At 41.4% G+C, this 21,000-nt stretch overlaps 1 protein-coding gene across 1 annotated transcript in view; it reads right to left on the minus strand.

Annotated features, from left to right (window-relative positions):
• Window positions 1–21,000, minus strand: part of MINDY4B (MINDY family member 4B) — a 115,997-nt gene that overhangs the window by 44,173 nt on the left and 50,824 nt on the right. Inside the window, exons 5-7 of the mRNA XM_082251521.1 lie at window positions 17,367–17,486; window positions 3,785–3,879; window positions 2,423–2,588 (exon numbers count right to left, since the gene is read on the minus strand). Coding sequence (XP_082107647.1) covers window positions 2,423–2,588; window positions 3,785–3,879; window positions 17,367–17,486 — 381 coding nt within the window. The remainder of the gene's footprint in view (window positions 1–2,422; window positions 2,589–3,784; window positions 3,880–17,366; window positions 17,487–21,000) is intronic.

A 21,000-nucleotide genomic window follows, 5' to 3' on the forward strand; every position in this document is an offset into this window, starting at 1 on the left:
TAAGCCTTCAATTTTTCCTGTTCAGCTCCCATAGACTTCAATGGTGTTCTCTGTTAGGGTTAGAACATTTCCCCTGTTTGGGAGTTATGCTGTCAATCGAACAGGAGGGTGTTCGGCCTATCCCTACTTAGCAATCACAGCTCCCATGACTGGTTTCTTTTAATGTGCTGAGTAATGTACCCGAAATATGGGGGTCTTTCTAAATTACTAAAAATATATAGCATGTTCTTTTTTCAGTTGCCTGTTTCTGTAGGGCATTTTGACTGGAGCATGCATATGTTCCTCAGCACATGGAAGATTACTTAGAGGAGGACAGTAACTACTAAGGGAACACCGATCAGCCATAACATTATGACACCCGACAGATATAGTGAAGAACATTGATTATTTTGCTACAATGGCATCTGAAAGTGGGTGGGATATATAAAGCTGCTCCTAAAATTGATGCGTTGAAAGCAGAAAAAATTGGCAAGCATAAAGATTTGAATGAATTTGATAGGGGCCAATTTGTAGTGGCTAGATGAATAGGTCAGAGCATCCAAAACTGCAACTCTTGTGGGATGTTCCCTGTCTGCAGTGGTCAGGATCTACCATATGTGGTCAAAGGAAGGAAAACCAGCACACTGGCGACAGGGTCATGGGTGACCAAGGCTCATTGATGCATGTGGGGAGCAAAGGCTGGCCTTGTATTTTGATCCAATAGAAGATCTACTGTAGCTCAAACTGCTGAAAAAGATAATGCTGGTTCTAATTGAAAGGTGTCAGAATCCTTAATGCATTGCAGTTTGTTGTGTACAGGGCTGTATAGCCGCAGACCAGTCATGGTGTCAATCCTGACCCATGGCCACAGTCAACAACGCCTACAATGGACACATGGGCATCAGAACTGAACCACGGAGCAATGGAAGTCTTTTCTGATGAATCACATTTTCTTTTGCATCATGTGAATGGCTGGGTGAATGTGTGTTGTTTACCTGGAGAAGAGCACAAGAGTGCAAGATTGGAAGAAGGCAAGCCACAGGAGGCAGCGTAATGCTTTAAACAATGTTCTGCTGGGAAACCTGGGGTCCTGCCGGTGGATGCTACTTTGGAGTCCATGACTCAAAGAGTCATGACTATTTTGGTGGGAAGTACTCAGTATTAGGTGGGTGGTCATATTTGATTGGTGTATGTTGCAGCTACTGTCTGGCTTGTGCAATTACACAAGCCCAAAGTTTCTCTCCTTTACCCTCTACAAAGGATGTGCTGTCCTGCACATTAGCACTGAGTCTCAGTAGGCTTCTAGTGATGCAGAGGCTGATTTATGAAGAGTGTACAAAAAGATACAGTTCTTGTTGTTCTTAGCAGCTAATCAAAACACTGAATTATTAATCCTAGACTGAAAACAGCAGTTGAATTCTGCTTCAGGTTAGTTTCTAGTAACTGTACCCATAGCTTGCACTGGGTGAAAGGATTAGGACCAGAGACTTGCTGGACATTCTGTATAATGGCTCATTCAGACCGGCACTGAGACCGGTCCTCTGTGCTGAGCTCCTCTTGGCTGTGTGTGCATCCACCTTGAAGCTTTGCGCAGGAAGCCCAAATAAGTGGATGCAGATGCAGCAGTTGCATGTACCCAGTTGCATGTCAAAATTTGACATATATGCAGGAGCAGGTGCATGGATCTGAACCCAGATACAGAAACACTCCTGAGACTTCACCCTTGAGAAACCAATCTACTAACATCTCACTACAGGGCAACAGGAAGCTAAGTCTGGACAGCTATTCGGTGGCCCTGTGAGTAAAAGACTGTTTGCTGATCAGGGTGACATTTGGTGCTTTAAGAATATAAAAGCCAGTGTAGCTTTACAGGGTACAACTCCCACAGTGTTCCTTATTTGCCCATTCCTTCCAGTCTCAGAGGTTAAGAAGTGCTATTTTAAGGACAGTGAAGTTAGTGTTCTCTTTATTGGTGCCAGCATTCATCGGAATATCCCATGCCCTATATCCCTCCCCAGTTACAAGTCTTATCAGCATTAAAACCTAAAAAGACATCCCCTAAACTGGTTACTGGGTCAGTGTCCATGGGGTCGCTATCGTGTTTGTTAGCAGCCTCTGCACATTCAGGAAATTAACCCTGGTCTTCATCATCATCATCTATGTTGCTGTTATCAGGAGATGTACAGTGACTGAATACATTTAATCATCATCAATCAGCACCCCTTTTGGGGGTACCGCTACACAAAAAACAGTACATGTTTGTTTTAATTGCCGTGTACTATGCTTAACTTATTTAAAGATTTTTATTTCTATAGAATGCAAGGCAACCCGAGCAATGAAGTTTCCACAACAGTCAATAAGCAATATAAATCTGAACATTTTGCATCTTGATGCTGAGCCATGTAACCTCTTTGATGCCAAACTGGATTATGCATATACATACCTTTTCAGTAAAATTATCAGTTTTGTAGTTTGGGCTTTCTGAGAAATAAGATTCGTTAGTGATGAGGCAAACTATAGCTTTTTTCATGGCTCCTGTAGTCCAAATAATATCAGCAAGAGATGCTGCTAGGGCCCTTTCTTGTTGTTTTTGGCTTATTTCAGACAAACTAAAAAAAAAAAAAAAATTAAATATTAGTACTAAAAAAAAATATTTTTTTTTTTAAATCTTTTAAGTGCATTACATTTGACATATTAAAACATGAATTCTAGGAATGGCTATTTTTACATAGCCGGAAACTCGATAACTCCTTGGTAATATCCTGAATTTTGCTACATCATATACCCTGAATCAGTGCTGACATGTTTCTGCTATAACAGCTACTCATTGGACCAATGTAACTATGCATATTCCATATTTGGCTGATTCTCCTGGAGGCTGGGAAGCTCTGAAGTATACACCACTACTACTGTGATCTCCACTAGCTTCTGGGTCCTGCACCGAGCACCGGGTCTGCCCTGCTCCATCATGAACACAGGAGGTTTCCCGCTTAGCATGGGCAACATTCAGAGAACACTTTTCCCGTTCTCAATGAATAGAAAGCATTCTCTGACTGGATGAGGTGGAGAGATAGTGCGGTGACATCACAATCTCCACCTCATCCAATAAAAGAGCAATTTGCATTCACTGGGAAATTGCAAAGCCTTCTCTTACTGGCACCCATGCCGAGCGGGCAGCCTCCTAATGCAGCAGGGCAGCAGCTCATCACAGGAAATTAAAGATAGTGAAGATCACTGTTGTAGTGTTGCCTATTACAGTGATTTCAAGCTTCCACCAGATGTATGGTATATGCATAGTCAAAAATATCCATAGCTGGAATTCATCTTTAAGTATGAACGTACAGTCGGCCATTAGCCCACTAATTTGTTTTCTTTTGGAAATTAATTATATTAAAGCTTAAGAATAGAAACAATAAATAACTGCATCTTAGTATCACTCTTAGCTTGGATATACATGAGTCATTTTTTTCCAATCCACCAGCGGGTTGAATGAAAGAAAATTACTTGATTCCCCCATCCAAAGACTTGATGACCCAATTTCAGAATACATTGATCAGCACTGCTGTCAGCACCGATCAAGAGAAAATCTTCCAACAGGCTAGTTGTACATAAGTCGGTTATCAGATCAACGAGTGTGCAACCAGTCTGCCCATACATGGATTGAAATTTGGCAAATCCTTGCTGAACTGTCTGAATTTCAATCTATGTATGACCTGCTTTAGGGAGTCTTCAATACTGTTTTGGTAAAGTTCCAGCTTTAGATATTCTTTACCTTTAGCTGCTGCATGCTTACATATAAATTTACCTTTTGAAGGAGCTGTGTTCTTGGCCATTCTTTGTAAACAGCAAGCTCTTAATGATGTGTGCTTGCACCACCATCTGGATGGCTCTTGTTCCACCCTTTGAAAAGCAAAATAATGGTTATTAAATGTTATATACCTACAGCAGTAAGGAAAGGTTACTGTATCCATATTGTTTGCTCCTCAACTTTACCCTTTTCACTAAAAAATCTGTCACAAAAGAAGCGGTGGGGAGAAATTTAAAAAACTTCCTTTTTACATGGCCTCTTGAAGAAGTGGTGAGTTTTAAGTGGAATTTTCCTTGGAAGGCAGCAATACATCTCTTTTTTTCATAATTTTTGCTGTCTCGTAACTAGTTTAATACCGCACTACCCCCAAAAGACGGCTACAGCGCAGGTCTCTTATTCTGCAAGGACATCTACGAAGGTCCTCCCAGAACCATGCCTCCCACAGGCGTGCTTTGGGCACGCTCTGTGACCGGTGTGTTATTAGGAAAGCAGCCCTTTACCCTGTGATCAGCTGTGTCCAATCACAGCTGACCACACATAAACAGACTTGCCGGTTAACAGCAGTCCTTTCCTCCCACGCTGTCTCTGTGTTAGAAAAGGAAAGCTGATAACCGGGAAAGCTGTCAGCACACAGTTTACACTGATAATCAGGGCAGCCCCATGAGTGCAGCTTATCAGTGGCCATCAGTGCCACCTATCAGCGGTTATTAGTGCCACCTATCAGTGGTTATCAGTGCCACCTATCAGTGCCGCCTCATCAGTGCAATCTCATCAGTGCAGCCTCATCAGTGCAGCCTACCAGTGGCCATCAGTGCAGCCTCATCAGTGCAGAATATCAGTGCCCATCAGTGCAGCCTCAGCCCCATGAGCGCAGATCAGTGAAGAACTAAAATTACTTATTTGCAAAATTATATATCAAAAACTAAGAAAAACATTTTTTTTGTTCAACATTTTTGTTTTTTTTTTCATTTGTTTAGCAAAAATTGAAAAACCCCAGTCATGATTAAATACCACTAAAAGAAAGCTCTATCTTTCTCAAATAAATGATAACATGATAACATGATAACATGAGTAAATGAGTACAGCATTGCATGACCGCACAATTGTCTTTCAGAGAGCACTGAAAGCTGAAAAATGGCCTGGGAAGGAAGGGGTTTAAAATGCCCTATATTTAAGTGGTTAAAGCAAAAGTATGGCCTTTTTTACCCCATATATAGCACACATCTTACTGTGTGTGCTAAACCATTAGTCAAATAAATAAGCATCTGTGTTACATAACAATAGAAAAATGTAATGGGTTTTCTACTCACTAATTTCTGGTGCTTCCTATTGTGTTATCATCGACAACAGAAGACATATTATTACTGGATGGATGTGACATGTGCTGTAATGAGTTGCTCTTTGCTGTGATCATGTTTTAAAAACTGCACAGCAGTAATCTTTGACAATACAATATAAGTTTTCTTGAAAAATCTAATTTCATGTTGTAAGTGCAGCCATATTTTTCCACTATTTCCTGGATTCCCTGCATGCTTTGCAGCTTTCCTTTTGCTGTTTAAGTTTTATTTTCTAAGGACTACATATCCCATGGTACCTTGCTGCCTGCAAGCAGTGATTCACCTCCTGAAACTCTTCCTCCCAGTGCCTCTGTAGTTCAGAAGGCACGCTCTGTGAAATGTGTGACTTGGCAGTGCCTACCCACAGGTCATAGTGAATATGTGTCACAGAATGTCATATTATGTCCTTTCGTGATCACGCCTGCCGTGCAGCGTGCTCTGTGATGACAGTGTACTCTGGACACTGCTGATCACAGATTGAGGTAAACAGTCAATCAGCAGCTCTTTACCACATGATCAGCTGTGTCCAATCACAGCTGATCATGATGTAAACAGAAGCTGTCTATCAGAACTCATTTCCTCACATTGACAGTGTGAGGATGGAAGAAGTGAGACAATAACTGGCTTCTGTAAAAGGGATGTGTGCACTGATAATTAGGGCACTGATTGCCAGTGTCCTGATTATCAGTGCAGTCCCAACAGTGCCCACCAATGCTGCCAATCTGTGCCCACCAGTGCTGCTATCAGTGCCTCCTCATTAGTGCCACCCATCAGTGCAGCCTCATCAGTGCCTCCTTATCATTGCCCTTCAGTACCACCTTATCATTGCCCATCAGTGCCGCCTCATTATGGCCCATCAGTACAGCCTCATCATCGCACATCAGTGAAGGAGAAAAATTACCTGTTTGAAAAATTTTATAACAAACTGATTTTAACTGAACATTTTTAATTTTTTTTTTCAAAGTTTTTGGATTTATTTATTTATTTAGCAAAAAACAACAAAAAAAAACAAAACAGTGATGATTAAATACCACCAAAAGAAATCTCTATTTGTGTGAAAAAAATGTTAAAATATTGTTTGGATACAGTGCTGGATGACCACGCAATTGTCAAAGTGTGACGGTGCTGAAAGTTGAAAAGTGACCTGGGCAGGAAGGGGATAAAAGTGCCCAGTAGGTAAGTGGTTAATATCACACATCATTTTGCACCAATACCAAAGAAACTTACACACCTAGATGGATTCAGCATTGATCTGAACTGCAACTATCCTCCGCCGCCTCTGAGGCCGAGAACTGTCAGTCACCTGCTCTCTGCTCTGCCCCTTCAGTGCTCATTGGAGTGCTCAGGAGAGGTGAGAGCAGCTGGCTTAGGCTCTCAGCGGTACTTAGAAGCTGAGCCAGCTGCCAGCCAGGCATCTGGGTGGATCTCGACATTGAAGTTGGGATCACTCTAGAGTGTAGACCAGCGGGGAAGAGCCAAAGAGCTAAAATAGCTTTCCCATACTTCTTTATTGCTGTAAATGCATTAAGGTACAACAATGTTTAGCTACTTTAACTTAGTGATCTAATAATTATAGTTGTCCATGGATTTTCCACTCTTGGTAAAAAGCAATTCATATTCCAAATGATCTCATATGTTATTAAAGCTGTCAGTGCTTTCATGCTGATTCTCCACAGTCCTTTCAGGCATGCTTTTTATTTGAATACTTCCAGTGCATTAGGCCATGACAGACTCAGATGATGCTGTTGTGAGGCAATGTAAATGTGTGCTGCAAATCATCATCCTTTACAGAACTATGGTGATCAAGCAGGGGTTCTTTATTGACCCAGAGAGATATTAGTGTGCTGGGGGCTGGACATCAAAGCAAACTTTAAAGGGCAACTTAATATGTAATGTACTGTATCTATATATAGTGTTAAAAGAGAGAAGTGGTTGATGACATTTCTGAGTTTTATGCACCAGGGTAGAGACTGTCTAAACTTTCTCAACTCTATACAAAGCAAAATAAAAAATAGCTCAAGCTCCACTTCAAGTATATGAAGCCATAACAAAATGTAAAGTTACGCACCAATGATTTGTATCATTATCTGCTATCTTGGAATTCCTCTGAAAGGCAGTGTGAGATTGATTATTGCTCCCTAAAGACTTTTTTTTTTTTTAGCAAAGTTGAGTATCATAGGAATGTTGCTGCTTGGTAGCAGCTGACTTACACCTTGGATAGAACCTCTATGAAGCAATTCTTTAAATTATGGTGTTACGTGATGTCTACCCACTAACATGTGGAAAAATACAAACAGGCTTACTTAACAAGAATATTTTAAAGGAGAAGTACAGCCAAAGTTCATTCTGCACTCCTGTGACCCGTTTTTAACAGACGGCATGCTGAAGCCCACTGTCGGCTGATGTCACAGAGCGGGCCCTGGCTGGGGAAGGATCATGACCACATGGTCAGGATCCAACCAGGATCCTTGACCGGCCCTGGGCTCAGCCTCTCAGCAAACCGCTGAGAGCCTGATTCAGCAGCTCCCACACCCTTCACAGCCCAGCGCTCCTGTGAGTGCTGAGAGTGGAGAACTCTCCCCCTTAGAGATGGCGGGGTACACCTAGGTAAGTATGATTTAAAAACAAACCTCAAACTCATACTTCTACTTTAAGTTTGATTGCTGTATGTTAAAGGGCCTAGCTCACCAAATAATAGTTGGCCTTCTAGAAGGACATGGCTGACAGCAATCCATTAGGGAACCTTGGGCTAACTTCAGTTAGAAGTGGTCTGAAACTCATTCCTAAAACACAGGACTCAAGTTTTTTTTTTATCTAGGCACAGTAATTTGGGGGGTTGCAACCCTTAAGCTTAATTAACCTTAAGTTTAACATTTTTTTTTCCTAACTAGTCTTTCTCCACAGTGGAGCACAACTGCTCCCTAAGGAGGGACCCCCAGCAGGCTACTTACTCAGCATTCCCTAATCCTTCTTACTACCTCCTCATGGGGAATTTCCTTCCTGCTCACTCCATGGCCCACAACTGCCTGTCTAGGTGCCTCTTACCACATGTGTGTGTGTGTGTGTGTGTTTTTGCCATTACAGTGGCTGCTGATAAAGGATGCATGCACTGTCCTGTCACCATTCGAGGAGGCCACAAGGATGGTGAGCCACGACAATGCATGCATAAGTGACACCAACATCCAAGGCCCAATTTTTCTGCACCTGTGTAAGGAAGCTAGTACAGCTAATGCTAATCCCTGTGCAGCTAATGCTATTTCTTCTTCAGCTAATGCTCGTTCACGTGCACCAGCACACAGACGAGCTCATGCTAATGTCCAGCGTGCACTGACACATGGGCGCATCTCCGTGCGCCAATGTGCATCAGCACACTCATCTTCACGCACTGGCGCCAAATGGGCTATTTAAAGGAGACCCTCATGGATGCTAGTTGCTGGATGTTCTTTCAGCTTCCCCTGATCCATGTTCCTGTGTTCTTGCCTGTGCTGACTGATCTCCCGCTGCTGACCCGGCTTGTTCTTAACCTCGCTCTGTGGATCCTTACCTCAGCTTGTCTCTGACTATTCTCTGCCTGATCTCCTGGTTCCAACTTCAGCTTGCTATTGGACCTTGCTCTGCCTGTTTCCCTGATATTGACCAGGCTTGCCTTCTGTCTATCCTGCTGTCTTACCGCGTATAACCCCGGCTCACTATGTCCCTGTTTGTGGCAGTTGCCTGCTATCAAGCTACTGGCACTTGTGCTTGGCAGTCACCTGTTATCAAGCTACCGGCACCCATGCTCTTTTGTGCCCTGTACCTCTGTTACCACCTCCAGGGGTGCTTGGACCAGAGCCGCAAGGAAAGCCCTCTCGTCAACTCGGCCTCCAACCAAGGTACGTCACAACGTGTATGACAGGTGCATGTAATTTCATTTTTTTTTCAATTTTTTAACAGCAGGGCCCGTTCCTGTGCTAGCAAGAGTAACTGTGAGGGGTTACAGTGTTCAGGCACCACCAACACCCAAGGCCCAATTTTTCTGCCCCTGTTTGACAGGTGCCTATAATTTCAAATTTTTTTTTTCAAATTTTTAACAGCAGGGCCTGTTCCTGTGTCCAGCAAGAGTAAATGTGAGGGGTTACAGTGTTCAGGAACCACTAGGGATGGGCAAATGGTTTGGGCCGAGCATAAGTTTGGCCTGAAAATTGCCCATTCAGGTACTTAACTAACACCTGAACTTTCTCTGCACTTAGCGGGATGTTCGCCTGCCGAGCGCACCGTCAATAAGTTGTTAAGGCTTCCCTGCTGAGGGCTTAATTTAAAAAAAATGATTGTAAAAAAAAAGAAAAATATATAAATTAAAAAATATTGGGGTAAAAACAGTTTTGGGGGACCCTTTGAGTCTGGTATGGCTTGTAAGAGGAACTCCATGACAGGATTAAGGAAAAACAAGGGGGCCCCCAAATCCTGGCCCCCCATCTGACTGGGTATCAGGTACATAGTACCCCTACTCATTCACCAAAAAAGTGTAAAAAAAAGTAAAAAGCACAGGAAACAATGACATGATGTTACATGACTTCAGAAGGGGCGGTGCCACCGGGTGACATAGGTGGGTGGCCCCGCCCCTTGCCTATAAAAGAACTGTCAAAGCTGAAGATCAGGCATACGGCAAGTAGCTTCTTTGGAGGCGAGGCGTTTTTTAATTTTTTTCTATTTTTCGGGGTTCGACGGGCGTTGTGATTGATGATGGATTTACATCAAGGGATACTATTTTTTTCTTTTTAATAAAGGACTTGTCAAAAACTGTTTTCTGTGGTTTCTACTTTTTTAGACTTTTTTGGTGATTGGGTAGGGGTACCCATTCACATAGGGGGACGGGATCTGGGGGCCCCCTGGTTAAAGGGGCTTCCAGATTCTGATAAGTCCCCCACCCGCAGACTCTGACAACCACAGCCCAGAGCCCCCCCCTGCCCCAAAGCACCCACCTCCCCATATTGAGGGCATGTGGCCTGGTATCGTTCCTGACCTGCCAGACTGCATGCTCGGATAAGGGTCTGGTGTGGATTTTGGGGGGATCCACGCCGTTTTTTTTTTTTAAATTGTGGCGTGGGGTTTCCCTTTAAATCCATACCAGACCTGAGGAAAAAACGCTGTTTTTTTTTCATTTTGTTTTATCTATATTGCCAAGTTTAAATTAAATTTTTTCCTTTTGAAATGTCAGTATTGCTGCAGCAGGCTCCATACATGGTACCGATGCGCCACTTTACAGGCCAATTAAGGGGACCCCCTAGGCACAATATTTAAAGGAATTTTTTATTTATATTGTTTCACTTTAAGCATAATGAAAATCACTCCTTTAAAAAGGATTGTTTAGAAAAAAAAAATTTTGCATTGATACATGTCCCCCGAGGCAGTACCTGGGTCCCCATACACATTTTATGGCAATAACTTGCATATAAGCCTTTAAAATGAGGACTTTTGATTTTTCATGTTCGTGTCCCATAGACTTTAATAGTGTTTGCATGTTCGCTAGAACTTTTCCCTGTTCAAGATGTTCTGTTGCGACCTGAACAGGGGAGTGTTCGGCCCATCCCTGGTAGTGATGGACACAGTTAAATATGAAAGGAAAATCATGCGACAGTTATCTGATAACAATATCTATGCACACTTGGAATGTAATCCAGTGTTTTCATACAAAAAAGAATTAGGGACCTTTTATAAATGTGCAGTGTATGAGAAAATTCTTGATAGTGATATGCAGACATATTTAATTGCCCAATTTCTGGTAGACCCTGTACTGTACATTTTTACCTAAGATCCACAAAAATGCTTATGATCCGCCAGGTCGTCCTATAGTGTCCAGCATGGAATTTGTGACAGTACCACTGGGCAAATATCTAGATAGATGTATTACACCTCTTATCTTTGAGATGTGTTTGTTTTCAAAAGATACTTCTGATTTTTTTGGACAAGGTTTATAAAGTCAGTGTGCCTTCTGGCTCCATGTTGGTCACCTGGGATATCTCAAGACCTTATACTGTGATATGATCCCACATGATTTGGGACTGGAAGTCTGTCGTCAATGGTAAAGGTCAGGATTTTATACAACAGTACAGATTAAATTCTTGTTTAGCCTTTTGCGAATTAATTTGGAGGAAAATGATTTTTTGGACAAGGAAACTCTCTATAGACAGCTCAGAGGAGCGTCTGTGGGTTCCAATGCCCCCCCCCTCATATGCAAACGCATTTATGAACATGATAGAAAATTATTTTATTTATAACAATGTTCTCTTTAAGGATAATTGTAAGTGCTGGTATTGTTTCATTGATGACGTGTTTGTCATATGGGGTGGCGACATTGATACCCTTTTATTATTTCATGCATATATTAACTATTTGGTGCATGGCCTGGAATTTAACATCAATTATAGTTATGAAAAAATGCCTTTTTTTAGATATATGTTTGAAAATTAGTGAGGACCGAATACAGAGTTATCTTCATGTAAAACCAACCGATCGTAATCATTTATTTTACCATAAGAAATTCCATACCCTGGGGTATTCAAATCTATTCCTAAGAGTCAATTTACTCGGGTCAAAAGTATTGTTAGTGATCCCACTCAGAGAGAAAGACAGCTAGATGAAATGGAAGACAAGTTGGTATGAAAGGGTTATCTCAGACAGGTAATCAAAAAAGTGAGAAAAGATACAATGGATAAAAAGAAGGGAAGGGATATAGGTAGGAGACTACCATTTGTTACAAAATGTTATTCTCATTCTATACGAATAAACAATATTGTAAAAAAACATTGGTCCATCCTTACTGAGAACTATCCCCAAATTTGTGAGTTTTTAAATTTCCCCATACCTTCAAATCGTAAGGGGAGAACTTTATATAGCAGACTGCTTAAGTCTGATCAATACAGACGTAGTACTAATATGTCTACAACTTTTTTGGGTCCCCCTATCAAAGGATCATACCCTTGTCCTAATTGTACCCAATGTAATTCTCTGATTAAAAGAAAGTTTTTGAATAGGAATACAGAAAATAAGGGGTACCACACTTGTCAGTCTTCGTCATTTATATCATCAAATGTCCATGTGGTCTCTTATATGTAGACCACTCAAAAGGTAAAAGATCGCATAGCCAGGCACAAATACTCTATACGTGATAAATAAACCAAATTCCCTTTAGCAAGGCATTTCGTTCAAGTGCAACATACAGTGGCACAGCTTTGCTATATGGTGATTGAAGCAATCCCCCATGATAGAAGAGGTGGTAATCGAGAATTAAAACTTAAAAACCATGAAGTTCACTGAATTGATTCTTTACAACCCAGTAATAGGTTTTGAACCAGGATCTTCTCATTAACTACACAGAGAACGAACTTAGCCTGTGCAGGCATCGATTTGAGATTCAGGATATTATGAGATAAGAGATACTTGTTTTTGTAGGAAGGAGTTAAATGCCTAATTAGTTCCCTGAATAAGAAGACTATATAATGAAGTTTGATATTTTGAATCATCTGTATGTGTTCCAACCTGAAGAAAGGTGTAAACGAATTTTAGCCCGTTGTTATGGAACCTTTCTATTTTTGTATATTTCTACATATTACTTTTACTTCTTTTTGTTGAATACATTTGAGTGCAGCAATCCTGTACTTTATATATATATATATATATATACACACAGTATCTCACAAAAGTGAGTACACCCCTCACATTTCTGTAAATATTTTATTATATCTTTTCATGTGACAACAATGAAGAAATTATACTTTGCTACAATGTAAAGTAGTGAAAGTACAGCTTGTATAACAGTGTAAATTTGCTGTCCCCTCAAAATAACTCAACATACAGCCATTTATGTCTAAACCACTGGCAACAAAAGTTAGTGCACCCCTAAGTGAAAATGTCCAAATTGGGCCCAATTAGCTATTTTCCCTCCCCGGTGTCATGTGACTGATTAATGTTACAAGGTCTCAGGTGTGAGTGGGGAGCAGGTGTGTTAAATTTGGTGTTATCACTCTCACTCTCTCATATTGGACACTGGAAGTTTGACATGGCACCTCATGGCAAAGAATTGTTGCTCTACATAAAGATAGGCCTAGGCTATAAGAAGAGCGCCAAGACCCTGAAACTGAGCTGCAGCATGGTGGCCAAGACCATACAGCGGTTTAACAGGACAGGTTCCACTTAGAACAGGCCTCGCCATGGTCGACCAAAGAGGTTGAGTGCATGTGCTCAGCGTCATATCCAGAGGTTGTCTTTGGGGAAATAGAGGTATGAAAGGGTGGTGGGGGGGGGGGGGGGTCAGCCTGTCAGTGTTTAGAACACTGCATCAAATTGGTCTGCATTGCTGCCATCCCAGAAGGAAGCCTCTTCTAAAGATGATGCACAAGAAAGCCTGCAAACAGTTTGCTGAAGACAAGCAGACTAAAGACATGGGTTACTGGAACCATGTTCTGTGGTCCGAAGAGACCAAGATAAACGTATTTAGTTCAGATGGTGTCAAGCCTGTGTGGCGACAACCAGGTGAGGAGTACAAAGACAAGTGTGTCTTGCCTACAGTCAAGCATGGTGGTGGGAGTGTCATGGTCTGAGGCTGCATGAGTGCTGCCACTGGGGAGCAACAGTTTTTTTGAGGGAACCATGAATACCAACATGTACTGTGACATACTGAAGCAGAGCATGATCCCCTCCCTTCAGAGACTGGGCCGCAGGGTAGTATTCCAACATGATAACGACCCCAAACACACCTCCAAGATGACCACTGCCTTGCTAAAGAAGCTGAGGGTAAAGGTAAAGACTAGCCAAGCATGTCTCCAGACCTAAACCCTATTGAGCATCTGTGGGGCATCCTAAAATGGAAGGTGGAGGAGCGCAAGGTCTCTAACATCCACCGGCTCTGTGATATCATCATGGAGGAGTGGAAAAGGACTCCAATGGCAACCTGTGAAGCTCTGGTGTACTCCATGCCCAAGAGGGTTAAGGCAGTGCTGGAAAATAATAGTAGCCACACAAAATATTGACACTTTGGGCCCAATTTGCACATTTTTACTTAGGGGTGTACTCACTTTTGTTGCCAGCAGTTTAGCCATTAATGGCTGCATGTTGAGTTATTTTGAGGGGACAGCAAATTTGCACTGTTATACAAGCTGTACACTCACTACTTTACATTGTAGTAAGTGTAATTTCTTCAGTGTTGTCACATGAAAAGATTTAATAAAATATTTACAAAAATGTGAGGGATGTACTCATTTTGTGAGATACTGTATATTTACAGTGCTCACCATAAATGAGTACACCCCAACAGATTTGTTAGAAAACCTTTACTTTACTTTCAGAATCAACATTTTCTATGGGACACTATACTACAAAATACTCCCACAAATGCGGGCCATTGATTGCAACTAAAGCCCCGTACACACGTAGCGATTGTCGGCCGTAAATATTCGACTGCCGAACGATCGGCCGATTGTCGGCTTGTTAGTATGATGCTTCCGACAACCGACAGCGAATTTTCGGCCGAACAGAATCTGGCGTGCAGACTTTAAAATTTTTGTTGGCCGTCACCAGAATGGCCGATTGTTCGCCAGTCAATACAGAATTCGGCCGACAAACAGCAGATTAGCAAGACTGGGCATGCTCAGAAAAGAAAAAACACATGGAAAGTTAACCATCACATGACATCACTTCTGCAGTCGGCTGTTGTTGGCCGACAAAATTCGTGTGCAGTCTTTAGCACTTTTCAGCCGACAGGACAGCACCGGACAAAAGACGGCCGATTGTTCGGCCGACATTCGGTACGTGTGTACGGGGCTTAAGATTTGTTAATTTGCACACACAAAAAAGTGATTTCCTAACAAATTCATTCAAGACCATGTTGCAAAATTGAATACATCCCAATGAAAGTCTTGGGAGCAAAGCTAAATTTTAGACAACAAAATCCTAATTAACAAGAATTCAACCACAGGTGAGTCTAATTATTCATTAAACAGGTGTCCAGCAGGCAGGTGATTACAAAAGGGCATTAATTAACAAAGAAAACCCCTTCCCATTTCTTGCTGTCAGCAATGGCACCACATGGAAGAGAAATGTCACAAGGCCTGAGACAGACAATCATTTCTTTAAACAAAAAAGGCGAAGGCTACAAGAAGATCAGCAAAGCTTTACATATCAGTCAGAATACTGTAGCAAAAGTGATACAAAAATTTAACAAAGATGGAACTGCAACCATCGCACAGGCCGTCCACGGAAAGGAACACCTCGACAGGAGCATCTTCTGATTTGAAGGGCTTAAGAAAATCGCCATGCAAGTTCACTGCAGTTGGCTAAAGAAGTAGAAAGCCAAACTGGGGTGATTTTTTTTCCCGTGACACAATACGGCGTGCACTGCAGAGGAATGGCATGCATGGGTGCTGTCCACAAAGAAAACCTCTCCTAAAACCCATGCACAAAACAGCCCTCCTAAAATTTGCCAGGGCCCTTGCTGAAAAAGAAGAAGACTACTGGGACTCAGTACTCCAGAGGGATGAGACCAAGATAAATGTTTTTGAAACTGATGACTTTAAAATGGTATAGTGTCGCAAAGGTGAGGAGTACAAAGAAAAATACATGGTGCCTATAGAGAAACATGGTGATGGCAGTGTCCTTCTGTGGGGCTGCATGAGTGCTGCTGGTGTCGTGGAGCAGCATTTCATTTATGGTATCATGAATTCACAGAGGTACTACTCTATATTGAAAGAGAAGATGCTACCATGACTCTGTTCCCTTGGCTGTCAAGCACTTTTCCAACATAACAGTGATCCAAACCACACATCTAAGGCCACTGATGCATTTCTGAAGAAGAACAGGGTGAAAGTGATTCAGTGGCCAAATATGTCTCCTGATCTGAACCCAATCAAACACCTATGGGGATTTCTGAAGAGACAAGTTGAGCATCAATCTCCATCCAGCATCCAGTCTCTAAATGAGGTAGTTCTTGAAGAATGGAAAAAAGCTAGATGTTCAATATGTCACCAACTTGTCATTTCTTGCCTAGAAGACTTGGTGCTGTCCTTAAAAAAAATCATGGAGGTAATACAAAATACTAGATGTATTTTTTGTTGTAGGGTGTATTCATTTTTGCATCAACTAATTTGAGTAAAACTGAAGATTTTTTAATCTACATTATAATATTAACCTCATGTAATGGAGCTAAACTAATTTTCTTTAGAACTCAGTTTTGTCAAAATTTGGGAAATTGTTCTCGTGTTCATATAGATATTGATCAAAATCTTACTTTTCAAAAGGGGTGTACTCATATATGCTGAGCACTGTATACTGTGAGGGAAAAAAGTATTCCCTGCTGATTTTGTACGTGTGCCCACAAAAAAGAAATATTCAATCTATACTTTAATGGTAGGTTTATTTTAACAGTGAGAGACAGAATAAACAACAAAAATATCCAGAAAAAACGCTTTTAAAAAAGTTATAATTTGATTTGCATTTTAATGAGTGAAATAACTATAGTATTTGACCCCTTCCCAAAACATGATTTAGTACTTGGTGGGAAAACCCTTGTTGGCAATCACAGAGGCAGACGTTCTTGTAGTTGGCCACCAGGTTTACACACATATCAGGAGGCATTTTGTCCCACTCCTCTTTGAAGATCCTTTCGAACTTTCAACTCCCTCCACATATTTTCTATGGGATTAAGGTCTGGAGACTGGCTAGCCCCCCTCCCCCCCTCCGTTCAATGTTTTGCACTCCTAACCCCTGTATTCTGTGCATTGCGCATGCATGTCCTCTGTACCTTTCACTCCATCCAGAACTTATTCGTAGAGTAATCTATGAATACGTGTTGGATGGAGTGAAATGTGGTAAAGCTTGTAAAAACCAGGTGTAACAGTCAGTGCATCAGATACTTCCAAAAATTGGCAAAAAGGCTTTTAAACGGAGAGTGGCTCTCTTTTTTCTTTATATGGCTGTAAGACTCTTTCTTGTGGCGCAGCAGTGAAAGCATATGTAATGAGGGTTTTATCTAACCATACCACCTTGTGCACCCCCCCCCCCCCACTAATTACTGCAGAGTGCTACGATTGCTGCATTATTACTTTCTTTTGGGTGTCGAAAGGTGCCCAAGAACTTTTCAAATCTTACAATGCCCTTGCTGTACCTGCTAGGTTTTTTGAAAGCTATCCTTATATAGCAAAATATTTATTTACAACAAGGAATGTAATGTATAAATACAACGTAAATATATATTTAGTCCTAATTGTTACCTTTTCTGCTTCCAGTGCATATGCCAGGTTTGAAAAGGCTTCTCTGAATTTGAAAAATGATTTTTTCCATTCATAGTTAAATGTTTGAAATGTGTTTCCAAACAGAATTTTTCGCAGCTCCTGAAAAAAGAAAAAATGGCTATAAGTAATACACAGTTTGTGATAACTAGACCTTATATACAACTGATATGATTAAAAAACAAAACAAAAAAACAAACAAAAAAACAAAAAATACATTTTCTCTGAAGATTTTTCGAAAGATGGACCTCATGGGTCAAAAGTATTCTATAAAGCCCCAAATGTGTTAGGACATTCAATCAGGACAGGTTGTCAATAGAAAGATGGCACATGTCTATAAATAAAAGAACAGAGTACAAGATAATCTTTGGTACCTTTTATTAGCTTCCCACACAAAGTCCAGACCATTCATAAAACATTCAAACATTCTTTTCTTGCCCTCCAAGAGAACCAGTTAACTTTACCTATCAGGCATGCAGTGTGCAAATGTGTACCTTTATTAACCAGTCTAGTTTAAATATTTTATATTATCCATGAGGCATTCCTGCTTAGTGGTATATGATATGATTCTTTTCTGATAGGAGAATATAATCAACTAATTTCTTAAGTTACAGACAGATATGAATTACACATGCACTTGGTTGGGCTATGGGCTGGCCTAGATCAGAAATATTATATTATGGTCACTTTGAATAAAGTTCATAATTGGATTTATGCAAGTATTTTTCTTTTTAATAAACTGTTTAACCACTTCAATACAGGGCACTGTCACCTCCTTCCTGCCCAGGCCAATTTTCAGCTTTCATCGATGTCACACTTTGAATGACAATTGCAACACTGTACCCAAATTAATTTTTTTATAATTTTCTTCACACAAATAGAGCTTTCTTTTGGCGGTATTTAATCACTGCTGGGTTTTTTTATTTTTTGCTAAAAAAACGAAACACTTGCTAAAAAAACGAAACACGACTAATAATTTTGAAAAAAAAATGTTTTCTTAGTTTTTGAAAGAAGATTTCGTAAATAAGTAATTTTTCTCCTTCACTGATGTGAGCTGATGAGGCTGCACTGATGGGCACCGATAGGCTGCACTAATGGGCACTGATAAGGCGGCACTAATGGGCACTGATGAGGCAGCATTGAAAGTCGAAGGGCACTGATAGGGTGGCACTGATGAGGAAGCACTAATATGCAGCACTTATGGGCAATAATAGGTGGCACTGATGGGAACTGGTGGGTGCCACTGATGGGCATAACTGATGGGCACAGATTAGCCTCACTGATGGGCACAGACTGATGTCACTGATGGGCACAGACTGGTGTAACTGATGGACACAGACTGGTGTCACTGATGGGCACAGATTGATGTGCCCTGTTTACCTTTACAACATCTTCCCTGTGAGGAGATGCCCCTGATCGGCTCTCCTCGCCTCACACTCTGTCAGTGTGGAGTGAGGAGAGCCAATAAACGGCACTTCCTTGGACACAGCCGATCACATGGGTAAAGAGCCACGGGCGAGGCTCTTTGCTGAGAGCGGGGTTGCGCCGCGTCCCAGTAACACAGTGCACCTGCGATCGCTGCGTGTCACAGGCCCTCCGGATCCTGGCTAAACTTGGAGCCGTTATTAGATGTTGTCCCAGAACAAGAGCCACTCCGCTCTGTTGTCATTTTACTATACGGCAGGCGGGAAGTGTTTAAAGTCAAATTAATCGTTTCATCCAACATGTGCATTCAGTCTTTCATTGCTGACAGCAAGAAATAGGAAGGGGTTTTCTTTGTTAATTATTGCCCTTTTATTATCAACTGTCTGCTGGACACTTGTTTAATGAATAATTAGACTCACCTGTAGTTGAATTCTTGTTAATTAGGATTTTGTTGTCTAAAATTTAGCTTTGCTCCTAAGACTTTTATTGGGGCATATTCATTTTTGCAACATGGTCTTTAATAAATTTGTTAGGAAAATACTTTTTTGTGTGTGCAAATTAACAAATATTGGTTGCATTCAATGGCCAGGACATTGAATGTGGGAGTATTTTGTAGTATAGTGTCCCATAGAAAATGTTGATTCTGAAAGGAAAGTAAAGGTTTTCTGACAAATCTGTTGGGAGCTACTCATTTATGCTGAGCACTGAGACCCCATTCACACTGCCGTGACCAGAAAGTCGCCTCATAAGGGGCGACTTGTTAGCGCGACTTTGTACGAATTCAGCGCGACTTGTATGATAGACGAGTTTGTACGACTTTGTATTTGGCCAATCAGAATATGATGGTTCTGGGTCATGCTCAATCACACAAAAAAAGTTCTTAAAAATTGTCGTTTTTGATAGAGAGCCAATTATTGAAAAAATTATTGAAAAAAAAAAAAAATTAGATTTCTTTGGATTAGTGTCTGGGGGGGGGTCTAAAAAGTGTACCTGTGAAGTTTCAGCTCTGTAGCATGTCCAGAACCAGAAAAAAAAGATCATTTTTCTTAGAATTTTTATTAGCGCAGGGATGGGGCTCCGCTCCACCTGGGCGTTTTTGTTGCAGGCGTTTATCGGGCATTTTTTGGGAGTCTTTGGAGGCAGGCATGACATCTGAACTTCTGTGTAGGGGTATATATACACACACACACATATATGTATATATACACATACACACATATAGGTGTAATAGGAGCGGAGCCACATCCCTGCAAATAATTTCATTAGCGCATGGATGTGGCTCTGCTCCTATTACCCCTATATGTGTGTATGTGTATATATACATATATGTGTGTGTATATATACCCCTACACAGAAGTTCAGATGTCATGCCTGCCTCCAAAGATGCCCAAAAAATGCCCGATAAACGCCTGCAACAAAAACGCCCAGGTGGAGCGGAGCCCCATCCCTGCGCTACTAAAAATTCTAAGAAAAATTTTCTTTTTTTCTGGTTCAGCACCATTTTAATGGAAAGTCGGATCACAAGTCGCTTCAAATAAGATAAGGAGGCGACTCCCATTGAAGTCTATGGGACAAGTCGGATACAAGTCGCCTCAAAGTAGTACAGGACCCTTTTCTGAAGTTGGAGCGACTTCAGTAGTGCCAATTAAGACGGCACTCATTGATTAACATTGCTTTTGTTATGTCAAGCGACTTGGGGCGACTTGAGGGCACACAAGTCGCCTCACAAGTCGCGGCAGTGTGAATGGACACTGAATATATAAATATATGTATACACACACACACACAGTATCTCATAAAAGACAAGTTTTTTTGAGGGATCCATGAATGCCAACATGTACCGTGACATACTGAAGCAGAGCATGATCCCTTCGGAGACTGGGCCGCAGGGCAGTATTCCAACATGATAATGACCCCAAACACACCTCCAAGACGACCACTGCCTTCCTAAAGAAGCTGAGGGTAAAGGTGATGAACTGCCAAGCATGTCTCCAGACCTAAACCCTATTGAGCATCTGTGGGGCATCCTCAAATGGAAGGTGGAGGAGCGCAAGCTCTCTAACATCCACCAGCTCCGTGATGTCATCATGGAGGAGTGAAAGAGGACTCCATTGGCAACCTGTGAAGCTCTGGGGAACTCCTGTGTGTTGAGTTATTTTGAGGGGACAGCAAATATACACTATTCCTGGTT

The sequence above is a fragment of the Pelophylax lessonae genome (assembly GCF_965119305.1).
Source record: "Pelophylax lessonae genome assembly, chromosome: 3".
NCBI lineage: Eukaryota > Metazoa > Chordata > Amphibia > Anura > Ranidae > Pelophylax > Pelophylax lessonae.